The following is a 12106-nucleotide window of genomic DNA, read 5'->3' as shown; positions in this document are numbered from 1 at the left end:
AGTTCTCAGATGACTGATGAGTCCAATGCGGGACCTACAGTCTCTGTCACAGGTGGGGCAGACGGTGGTTGAAAGGGCGGGTGGGTGGGGTGCTTGGGTTGACGTGCGCTCCTTCCGCTGCCTGCGCTTGGCTTCCGCTTGCTCCCGGCGAAGAGACTCTCGGTGTTCGGCGCCTTCCCGGATGCTGCTCCTCCACTTTGTGCGGTCTTGGGCCAGGGATTCCCAGGTGTCAGTGGGGATGTGACACTTTTTCAAGGCGGCTTTGAGGGTGTCCTTGAAGCGTTTCCTCTGCCCACCTGGGGCTCTCTTGCCGTGCCGGAGCTCCGAGTAGAGCGCTTGTTTCGGGAGCCTCGTACCGGGCATGCGGACAATGTGACCCGTCCATCGGAGCTGATCGAGCGTGGTCAGAGCTTCGATGCTGGGGCTGTTGGCCTGAGCGGGAACACTGACGTTGGTGCGCCTATCCTGCCAATGGATTTGCAGGATCTTGCGGAGGCAGCGTTGGTGGTACCTCTCCAGTGCTTTGAGGTGCCTGCTTTACATGGTCCATGTCTCTGAGGCATACAGCAGGGTGGGTATCACTACTGCCCTGTAGACCATGAGCTTAGTGCCGGGTTTGAGGTCCTGGGGTATAGAAGATGAAGGGGTGATCTAATGAAGATGATTAAAGGATCCGATTGGGTCGATCGAGAGAGAAACTATTTCCTCTAGTGGGGGGAGTCCAGAACAAGGGGGCAGAACCTTCAAATTAGAGCCAGGCCGTTCAGGGGTGATGTCAGGAAGCACGTCTTCACACAAAGGGTGGTGGAAATCGGGAACTCTCTCCCCCAAAGAGCTGTCGAGGCTGGGGGTCAGTTGGAAAAATCAAATACTGAGATTGATAGATTATTGTTAGGTAAGAGTATTAAGGGTTATGGAACCAAGGCGGGGTAAGGTACAGATCAGCCGTGATCTAATTAAATACAGGAAGAGGCTCGAGGGGCTGAATGGCCTCCTCCTCTTCTGCTGTTCCGATGCCTGTCCTCTGCAACTGTTGTCGAAATGACCAGGCGGGAAATTGGAGGCCCGTGTACTCTTGAGATTGTCAAACCACCGCAGAGTAGCAGTCAACGGGGCCAGTAGATGGTTGAACCGCTCGCTCGGAGGATGGGACGGCTGGTTCCAACTGTACCGATCTGGTGGTACCGCAAGGGAGATATTCAGGCCCTGGAGGTGGTAAGGAGAAGAAGCAAGAGGTCGATCCCTAGCATTCGAGGACTGTGTCATCAGGAAAGACTGGGGGCGCTTGTGCCTGTTGGGCTTCGAAAGGAGGTACACGAGATAGTAAACGGTACGGGAAACCAGGGACGTTGCTTCAAATCCAACCCGTGATGGTGGGACAAGGGGGAATTGGGACCGAGGCCAGAAGGTGCTTAGTGATCAACATGAGGAATGTCCCACGTGGATAGGTTAGCGGAGGCGTGTCCATGCAGGTGTTCGGCAGCTGTGACGGGGCAGGGGTGGGGAACGGAGGTTCTCTCCAGATTGACGAGCTAAGACCGGGTCAGTGGCCTTCCTCGCCTGCAGCCCCCCTGTGGTGGGACGGTCTCGGGAGCAAGCAGTGGGATAGAACTGAGGGCGATGGCTGGAGAACGGGGAGGCCTTGGAGAGCAGTAATAGGGCAGCTCGAGACTTGGGTTGTTGGGGGGGAGCGGGTGGGGTGAACCAACAGCAAGGAACCTCGCTGGCAGGTAGGCGAGGACTTGCCCCTTGTTTCTGTCTGGCTGCGGAGATTGAAATGAGGAACTATGGTGGAGATGGCACTCGGAGATGTCTGTCGAAAATGTGACTCTTATCCTCCCCAGTGTAGTGGTTTAATTAATTGCCGATCGTTCACGATGCATTCGACAAGTGGACCACCTTCAACTCTTCCCCCACCGCCACCCAATCCTTTCACCCAGGCTTACTCCCACTCCACCCTGTACGTGCTACAGCCAGGTAGGTGGGACAACATGGGATGAGTGACTTCAGTGACGTGGAGAGACTAGAGAAGCTGGAATTGTTCTCCTTAGAACAGAGAAGGTTAAGGGGAGATTTAACAGAGGTGTTCTAGAATCATAACAGCACAGAAGGAGGCCATTCGGCCTGTGAAGCCCTTGCCGGCTCTCTGCGAGAGCACTTCAGCCAGTCCCACTCCCCCGCCCTTTCCCTGTAGCCCTGTGAATTTTTTCCCCTCAGGTACTTATCCAACTCCCTTTTGAAAGCCACGATTGAGTCTGCCTCCACCACCCCTTCAGTCAGTGCATTGCAGATCCTAACCACTCGCTGCGTGAAAAGGTTTTTCCTCATGTCGCCTTTGGTTCTTCTGCCAATCACCTTAAATCTGTGTCCTCTGGATCTCGACCCTTCCGCCAATGGGAACAGTTTCTCTCTATCTACTCTGTCCACACCCCTCATGATTTTGAACACCTCTATCAAATCTCCCCTTAACCTTCTCTGCTCTAAGGAGAACAACCCCAGCTTCTCCAGTCTCTCCACATCACTGAAGTCCCTCATCCCTGGTACCATTCTGGTCAATCTCCCCTTAACCTTCTCTGCTCCAAGGAGAACAATCCCAGCTTCTCCAGTCTCTCCACATCACTGAAGTCCCTCATCCCTGGTACCATTCTGGTCAATCTCCCCTTAACCTTCTCTGCTCTAAGGAGAACAAACCCAGCTTCTCCAGTCTCTCCACATCACTGAAGTCCCTCATCCCTGGTACCATTCTGGTCAATCTCCCCTTAACCTTCTCTGCTCTAAGGAGAACAATCCCAGCTTCTCCAGTCTCTCCACATCACTGAAGTCCCTCATCCCCGGTACCATTCTGGTCAATCTCCCCTTAACCTTCTCTGCTCTAAGGAGAACAACCCCAGCTTCTCCAGTCTCTCCACGTCACTGAAGTCCCTCATCCCCGGTACCATTCTGGTCAATCTCCCCTTAACCTTCTCTGCTCTAAGGAGAACAACCCCAGCTTCTCCAGTCTCTCCACATCACTGAAGTCCCTCATCCCCGGTACCATTCTAGTCAATCTCCCCTTAACCTTCTCTGCTCTAAGGAGAACAACCCCAGCTTCTCCAGTCTCTCCACATCACTGAAGTCCCTCATCCCCGGTACCATTCTGGTCAATCTCCCCTTAACCTTCTCTGCTCTAAGGAGAACAATCCCAGCTTCTCCAGTCTCTCCACATCACTGAAGTCCCTCATCCCCGGTACCATTCTGGTCAATCTCCCCTTAACCTTCTCTGCTCTAAGGAGAACAACCCCAGCTTCTCCAGTCTCTCCACATCACTGAAGTCCCTCATCCCCGGTACCATTCTGGTCAATCTCCCCTTAACCTTCTCTGCTCTAAGGAGAACAATCCCAGCTTCTCCAGTCTCTCCACATCACTGAAGTCCCTCATCCCCGGTACCATTCTGGTCAATCTCCCCTTAACCTTCTCTGCTCTAAGGAGAACAACCCCAGCTTCTCCAGTCTCTCCACATCACTGAAGTCCCTCATCCCTGGTACCATTCTGGTCAATCTCCCCTTAACCTTCTCTGCTCTAAGGAGAACAACCCCAGCTTCTCCAGTCTCTCCACATCACTGAAGTCCCTCATCCCTGGTACCATTCTGGTCAATCTCCCCTTAACCTTCTCTGCTCTAAGGAGAACAACCCCAGCTTCTCCAGTCTCTCCACATCACTGAAGTCCCTCATCCCTGGTACCATTCTGATCAATCTCCCCTTAACCTTCTCTGCTCTAAGGAGAACAACCCCAGCTTCTCCAGTCTCTCCACATCACTGAAGTCCCTCATCCCTGGTACCATTCTGGTCAATCTCCCCTTAACCTTCTCTGCTCTAAGGAGAACAACCCCAGCTTCTCCAGTCTCTCCACATCACTGAAGTCCCTCATCCCTGGTACCATTCTGGTCAATCTCCCCTTAACCTTCTCTGCTCTAAGGAGAACAACCCCAGCTTCTCCAGTCTCTCCACATCACTGAAGTCCCTCATCCCTGGTACCATTCTGGTCAATCTCCCCTTAACCTTCTCTGCTCTAAGGAGAACAACCCCAGCTTCTCCAGTCTCTCCACGTCACTGAAGTCCCTCATCCCCGGTACCATTCTGGTCAATCTCCCCTTAACCTTCTCTGCTCTAAGGAGAACAATCCCAGCTTCTCCAGTCTCTCCACATCACTGAAGTCCCTCATCCCCGGTACCATTCTGGTCAATCTCCCCTTAACCTTCTCTGCTCTAAGGAGAACAACCCCAGCTTCTCCAGTCTCTCCACATCACTGAAGTCCCTCATCCCCGGTACCATTCTGGTCAATCTCCCCTTAACCTTCTCTGCTCTAAGGAGAACAACCCCAGCTTCTCCAGTCTCTCCACATCACTGAAGTCCCTCATCCCTGGTACCATTCTGGTCAATCTCCCCTTAACCTTCTCTGCTCCAAGGAGAACAATCCCAGCTTCTCCAGTCTCTCCACGTCACTGAAGTCCCTCATCCCTGGGACCATTCTTGTAAATCTTTTCTGCACCCTCTCTAAGGCCTTCACATCCTTCCTAAAGTGCGGTGCCCAGAATTGGACACAATACTCCAGTTGAGGCCCAACCAGTTAAGGTTCATCATAACTTCCTTGTTTTTGTACTCTATGCCTCTATTTATGAAGCCCAGGATCCCGGGTGCTTTTTTTAAACCACTTTCTCAACCTGCCCTGCCACCTTCAACGATTGGTGCACATATACCCCCAGGTCTCTCTGTTCCTGCACCCCCTTTAGGATCGTACCCTTTAGTTTATGTTGTCTCTCCTCGTTCTTCTTACCAAAATGTATCACTTCAGAATCATGAAGGGTTTTGATGGAGTAAATAAGGAGAAACTGTTTCCAGTGGCAGGAGGGTCGGTAACCAGAGGCCACAGATTGAAGAGAATCGGTAAAAGAACCAGAGGGGAGATGAGGAGAATGTTTTTTACGCAGCGAGTTGTTGTGATCAGGCGGCGGGAGCAGATTCAATAGTAACTTTCAAAAGGGGAATTGGATAAACACTTGAAGGGGAAAAATAATCCCGGGGGGGGGGGGGCGGGACGAATTGGAGAGCTCGTTCAAAGAGCTGGCACAGGCACGATGGGCCGAATGGCCTCCTCCTGTGCTGGAGCTCTGCGGGCCAGGTGTAGCGAAGCCCAAGAGTCCAGCGTAAGTCGGGGCTGGAGGCCGTGTTGGGTCGCTCGCAGCAGCTTCAGTCGAAGCCGCAGATTGAGTTTGCACTCGTGTGCTTTCTTTCTTGTTAAAAAATAAATCTCCCATTAGGCAGAAGCACCCGCCTGCCACGCTGGAGGCCATCATCAAGGAAGCCGAAAACATTCCGGTGGAGCTGCCCAATATCCTGGCTCTGAAAGAGGCCCTGTCAAAAGCAAGAGCCTGGATCGCGGACGTCGAAGAGATACAGGCAAGTTCTGCGAGAGCTGGCGCCTCTTTTATACACGTTGGCTGTGGCTCAGTGGGTCTCGCTCTCGCCGCTTGAATCAGAAGGTTGTGGGTTCAAGTCCCGCTCCAGAGACTTGATCACAAAACTGCCCCCCCCCGACAGTGCGCGCTCCTTCAGTACCGCCCCTCCGACAGTGCGGCGCTCCCTCAGTACTGCCCCTCCGACAGTGCGGCGCTCTCTCCCTCCGACAGTGCGGCGCTCCCTCAGTACCGCCCCTCCGACAGTGCGGCACTCCCTCAGTACTACCCCTCCAACAGTGCGGCGCTCCCTCAGTACTGCCCCTCCGACAGTGCGGCGCTCCCTCAGTACCGCCCCTCCGACAGTGCGGCGCTCCCTCAGTACCGCCCTTCCGACAGTGCGGCGCTCCCTCGGTACCGCCCCTCCGACAGTGCGGCGCGCTCTCAGTACCGCCCCTCCGACAGTGCGGCGCTCCCTCAGTACCGTCCCTCCGACAGTGCGGCGCTCCCTCAGTACCGCCCCTCCGACAGTGTGGCGCTCCCTCAGTACCGCCCCTCCGACAGTGCGGCGCTCCCTCAGTACCGCCCCTCCGACAGTGCGGCGCTCCCTCAGTACCGCCCCTCCGACAGTGCGGCACTCCCTCAGTACCGCCCCTCCGACAGTGCGGCACTCCCTCAGTACCGCCCCTCCGACAGTGTGGCGCTCCCTCAGTACCGCCCCTCCGACAGTGCGGCGCTCCCTCAGTACCGCCCCTCCGACAGTGCGGCGCTCCCTCAGTACCGCCCCTCCGACAGTGCGGCGCTCCCTCAGTACCGCCCCTCCGACACTGCGGCGCTCCCTCAGTACCGCCCCTCCGACAGTGCGGCGCTCTCTCAGTACCGCCCCTCCGACAGTGCGGCGCTCTCTCAGTACCGCCCCTCCGACAGTGCGGCGCTCCCTCAGTACCGCCCCTCCGACAGTGCGGCGCTCCCTCAGTACCGCCCCTCCGACAGTGCGGCGCTCCCTCAGTACCGCCCCTCCGACAGTGCGGCGCTCCCTCAGTGCCGCCCCTCCGACAGTGCGGCACTCCCTCAGTACCGCCCCTCCGACAGTGCGGCGCTCCCTCAGTACTGGCAATGGGGAGCGCCGGCCTAGATTACGGGCTCGAGCTCACGACTCTGACTCTGGGTGGAGGGGGGCGGCGCGATGGTAAGCGTGAAGACCCACTGAGCCAAGGCTGACTAGTTAATTGACTGACGGATCGATCTTTCAGAATGGAGATCACTATCCCTGCCTGGATGACCTTGAGGGCCTGGTCGCCGTGGGTCGTGACCTGCCGGTCCGGATGGAAGAACTACCTCACCTGGAGAGTCAAGTGACGACAGCGCACTCGTGGAGGGAGAAAGCCACCAAGACCTTCCTAAAGAAGAACTCTTGTTACACACTGCTGGAGGCAAGTGTTTCAGATATTTTTTCAGAGGCACCACTGTATTGAGCTCTCAAACAGTAGAGGAAAATTCTCCTAAACCCGCGACCTCCGCCACCCAGAGGGACAAGGGCAGCAGGCGCATGGGAACACCACCAAGTTCCCCTCCAAGTCACACACCATCCTGACTTGGAAATGTATCGCCGTTCCTTCTTTGTCGCTGGGTCAAAATCCTGGAACTCCCTCCCTAACATCACTGTGGGAGCACCTTCACCACACGGACTGCAGCGGTTCAAGAAGGCGGCTCACCACCACCTTCTCGAGGGCGACTAGGGATGGGCAATAAATGCCGGCCTTGCCAGCGACACCCACATCCCAAAAAGAGTTGGACAGGAGCAAAAAGAGACCTGGAATATTAGAGGGAGATTTATTCTGTATCTAACCCCGTGCTGTACCTGCCCGGGGAGTGTTTGATGGGGACAGTGTAGAGGGAGCTTTATTCTGTATCTAACCCGTGCTGTACCTGCCCTGGGAGTGTTTGATGGGACAGTGTAGAGGGAGCTTTACTCTGTATCTAACCCGTGCTGTCCCTGCCCTGGGAGTGTTTGATGGGACAGTGTAGAGGGAGCTTTACTCTGTATCTAACCCGTGCTGTACCTGCCCTGGGAGTGTTTGATGGGACAGTGTAGAGGGAGCTTTACTCTGTATCTAACCCGTGCTGTACCTGCCCTGGGAGTGTTTGATGGGACAGTGTAGAGCGAGCTTTATTCTGTATCTAACCCCCTGCTGTACCTGCCCTGGGAGTGTTTGATGGGGACAATGTAGAGGGAGCTTTACTCTGTATCTAACCCGTGCTGTACCTGCCCTGGGAGTGTTTGATGGAGACAGTGTGGAGGGAGTTTTACTCTGTATCTAACCCCGTGCTGTACCTGCCCTGGGAGTGTTTGATGGGGACAGTGTAGAGGGAGCTTTACTCTGTATCTAACCCGTGCTGTACCTGCCCTGGGAGTGTTTGATGGGGACAGTGTAGAGGGAGCTTTACTCTGTATCTAACCCGTGCTGTATCTGCCCTGGGAGTGTTTGATGGGGACAGTGTAGAGGGAGCTTTACTCTGTATCTAACCCGTGCTGTATCTGCCCTGGGAGTGTTTGATGGGGACAGTGTAGAGGGAGCTTTACTCTGTATCTAACCCGTGCTGTACCTGCCCTGGGAATGTTTGATGAGACAGTGTGGAGAGAGCTTTACTCTGTATCTAACCCGTGCTGTACCTGCCCTGGGAGTGTTTGATGTGGACAGTGTAGCGGGAGCTTTACTCTGTATCTAACCCGTGCTGTACCTGCCCTGGGAGTGTTTGATGGGACAGTGTAGAGGGAGCTTTATTCTGTATCTAACCCCCTGCTGTACCTGCCCTGGGAGTGTTTGATGGGGACAGTGTAGAGGGAGCTTTACTCTGTATCTAACCCGTGCTGTACCTGCCCTGGGAGTGTTTGATGAGACAGTGTGGAGAGAGCTTTACTCTGTATCTAACCCTGTGCTGTACCTGCCCTGGGAGTGTTTGATGGGACAGTGTAGAGGGAGCTTTATTCTGTATCTAACCCCCTGCTGTACCTGCCCTGGGAGTGTTTGATGGGACAGTGTAGAGGGAGCTTTACTCTGTATCTAACCCATGCTGTACCTGCCCTGAGAGTGTTTGATGGGACTGTGTAGAGGGAGCTTTACTCTGTATCTAACCCGTGCTGTACCTGCCCTGGGAGTGTTTGATGGGGGCAGTGTGGAGGGAGCTTTACTCTGTATCTTACCCGTGCTGTACCTGCCCTGGGAGTGTTTGATGGGACAGTGTGGAGGGAGCTTTACTCTGTATCTTACCCGTGCTGTACCTGCCCTGGGAGTGTTTGATGGGACAGTGTAGAGGGAGCTTTACTCTGTATCTCACCCGTGCTGTACCTGCCCTGGGAGTGTTTGATGGGACAGTGTAGAGGGAGCTTTACTCTGTATCTAACCCCCTGCTGTACCTGCCCTGGGAGTGTTTGATGGGACAGTGTAGAGGGAGCTTTACTCTGTATCTAACCCGTGCTGTACCTGCCCTGGGAGTGTTTGATGGGGACAGTGTAGAGGGAGCTTTACTCTGTATCTAACCCGTGCTGTACCTGCCCTGGGAGTGTTTGATGGGGACAGTGTAGAGGGAGCTTTACTCTGTATCTTACCCGTGCTGTACCTGCCCTGGGAGTGTTTGATGGGGACAGTGTAGAGGGAGCTTTACTCTGTATCTTACCTGTGCTGTACCTGCCCTGGGAGTGTTTGATGGGGAACGTGTTACATTTCTCAACATTAACATCCCTCACTTGGCTCACTTACCCACCATTGTTGCTGTATCTCTTGTGCTGTCAGAGTGTGAGCGCTCCTGTGCTAATCTCCTCTCGCTGCTTTCCAGGTGCTGTGTCCGTGTGCTGACGCAGGCTCGGACAGTGTCAGGAGGACCAAGTGGAAGAAAGCGAAAGAGAACGTACTCGACAAGGCTGACACGGACGGGCTTGGATTATCAGCGCAGGATATTCGAGATCCGGGGTCGATAGTCAGTTTCACTTCTGTTTTCCTCAAGTTTAGAAAGGGTTAAATCCCGAGGACAGGCTGCACAGACTGGGCTTGTGTTCTCTCGAGTTTAGAAGATTAAGGGGTGATCTGATCCAGGTGTTTAAGATGATTAAAAATTAGAGCCAGGCCGTTCAGGGGTGATGTCAGGAAGCACTTCTTCACACAAAGGCTGGTGGGAATCTGGAACACTCTCCCCCAAAGAGCTGTCGAGGCTGGGGGTCAGTTGAAAATATCAAGACTGAGATCGATAGATTTTTGTTGGGTAAGGGGATTAAGGGTTACGGAACCAAGGCGGGTAGATGGAGTTAGGAGACAGATCAGCCGTGAACTCATTGAATGGCGGAACAGGCTCGAGGGGGCTGAACGGCCTCCTCCTGTTCCTAATGTAACAGGCTCGAGGGGGCTGAACGGCCTCCTCCTGTTCCTAATGTAACAGGCTCGAGGGGGCTGAACGGCCTCCTCCTGTTCCTAATGTAACAGGCTCGAGGGGGCTGAACGGCCTCCTCCTGTTCCTAATGTAACAGGCTCGAGGGGGCTGAACGGCCTCCTCCTGTTCCTAATGTAACAGGCTCGAGGGGGCTGAACGGCCTCCTCCTGTTCCTAATGTAACAGGCTCGAGGGGGCTGAACGGCCTCCTCCTGTTCCTAATGTAACAGGCTCGAGGGGGCTGAACGGCCTCCTCCTGTTCCTAATGTAACAGGCTCGAGGGGGCTGAACGGCCTCCTCCTGTTCCTAATGTAACAGGCTCGAGGGGGCTGAACGGCCTCCTCCTGTTCCTAATGTAACAGGCTCGAGGGGGCTGAACGGCCTCCTCCTGTTCCTAATGTAACAGGCTCGAGGGGGCTGAACGGCCTCCTCCTGTTCCTAATGTAACAGGCTCGAGGGGGCTGAACGGCCTCCTCCTGTTCCTAATGTAACAGGCTCGAGGGGGCTGAACGGCCTCCTCCTGTTCCTAATGTAACAGGCTCGAGGGGGCTGAACGGCCTCCTCCTGTTCCTAATGTAACAGGCTCGAGGGGGCTGAACGGCCTCCTCCTGTTCCTAATGTAACAGGCTCGAGGGGGCTGAACGGCCTCCTCCTGTTCCTAATGTAACAGGCTCGAGGGGGCTGAACGGCCTCCTCCTGTTCCTAATGTAACAGGCTCGAGGGGGCTGAACGGCCTCCTCCTGTTCCTAATGTAACAGGCTCGAGGGGCTGAATGGCCTCCTCCTGTTTCTAATGTAACAGGCTCGAGGGGCTGAATGGCCTCCTCCTGTTCCTAATGTAACAGGCTCGAGGGGCTGAATGGCCTCCTCCTGTTCCTATAGTTCTGAATTGATCAGCTCCTCACACGGGAGGGGTCGTGGTGAAAGGTGGCACGGTTACACATTGGGTTTACTGAATGGCTGGGTAACAGCCCCTTGTAGTGCCCGTGCAGACCAAAGGCTTTAACCTTCTGATCCAGCGAGTCCTCTGATTACGCCATCTAGTTCTTTTTTCTGAAATGTTTTTTCTCCTTCGCACCCCCCCCTGTCCCCCCCGTTGCAGATTCTGGCTTTCAAAGAAGCGGAGCAGAAGGAGAAGGAAGGAATCCGCGTGCTGCGGCAGAGCAACGCGGCCAAGCCTTGTTCGGAGCAGCAGGACGACAAAATGGACCTGTGCATGTGCGGGCAGCCGGCGGGGGACTTAATGCTGCAGTGTGAGCTCTGCAAGGACTGGTTTCACGGCACCTGCGTCAACTGCCCCAAGCTGACCAACCAGAAGCACTCGGCAGCCTGGTGGGAGTGGGACGCCAAGTTCCTGTGCCCCCTGTGCCTGCGGTCTCGGCGGCCTCGCCTGGAGATCATCCTCTCGCTGCTGGTGGCCCTGCAGAAGCTGCCGGTCAGGCTGCCCGAGGGCGAGGCGCTGCAGTGCCTGACCGAGAGGGCCATCATGTGGCAGGACCGCGCCCGGCGGGCCATGGCCACCAAGGAGGTGGTCAGCGTCCTGGAGAGACTGACGGAGGTGCGGCAACGGCTGCACAACCAGATGGTGAAGGAGACCATCGCGCTGAAGGAGAGGAGCCGGACGTTGAACCACCAGAAAAAGGTAGGAGGCTGGACCTGAGGGAACCGCACTGTCGGAGCGGCGGTACTGAGGGAGCGCGGCACTGTCGGAGGGGCGGTACTGAGGGAGCGCAGCACTGTTCGAGGGGCGGTACTGAGGGAGCGCCGCACTGTCGGAGGGGGCGGTACTGAGGGAGCGCCGCACTGTCGGAGGGGCGGTACTGAGGGAGCGCCGCATGTCGGAGGGGCAGTACTGAGGGAGCGCTGCACTGTCGGAGGGGCGGTACTGAGGGAGCGCCGCTTTGTGGGAGGGGCAGTACTGAGGGAGGGCCGCACTGTCGGAGGGGCAGTACTGAGGGAGCGCCGCACTGACGGAGGGGCGGTACTGAGGTAGCGCCGCACTGTCGGAGGGGCGGTACTGAGGGAGCGCCGCACTGTCGGAGGGCAGGACTGAGGGAGTGTTGTTTTGTGTGTGTGAGGTCAATGCTGCATTGGCTGGGAGGGAGGTGGAGGGGTGTGTGGAGAGTTGGTAGTTGAATCGTACGTAGCCCATCACCCAGTGTGGATCAGCTTTGTAACGATGGGGTTCTGGTTCGTGCCTGAGCGGGTGCGTGGCCCAGTTACACATCTCCCTTGCTCAGTTTGAGGGACC

General features: G+C 55.7%; 1 protein-coding gene across 3 annotated transcripts in view; it reads left to right on the top strand.

The window, feature by feature from the left end:
* The window catches only part of LOC147086680 (lysine-specific demethylase 5C-like), a 72524-nt gene that overhangs the window by 41320 nt on the left and 19098 nt on the right, over positions 1-12106 (top strand). For all 3 annotated transcript variants that reach the window (XM_085978818.1, XM_085978816.1, XM_085978815.1), the window contains 4 exons: positions 5298-5436; positions 6686-6865; positions 9270-9410; positions 10958-11497. In XM_085978818.1, coding sequence (XP_085834944.1) covers positions 5298-5436; positions 6686-6865; positions 9270-9410; positions 10958-11497 — 1000 coding nt within the window. The remainder of the gene's footprint in view (positions 1-5297; positions 5437-6685; positions 6866-9269; positions 9411-10957; positions 11498-12106) is intronic.

Source organism: Somniosus microcephalus, unplaced genomic scaffold (genome assembly GCF_052327205.1).
Source record: "Somniosus microcephalus isolate GS21.2 unplaced genomic scaffold, FLI_Smic_1.0 unresolved_chr7, whole genome shotgun sequence".
In the NCBI taxonomy this organism is placed as follows: Eukaryota; Metazoa; Chordata; class Chondrichthyes; order Squaliformes; family Somniosidae; genus Somniosus; species Somniosus microcephalus.
The sequence above is the reverse complement of the archived record's forward strand: the minus strand, read 5'-3'. Positions and strand labels throughout refer to the sequence as shown.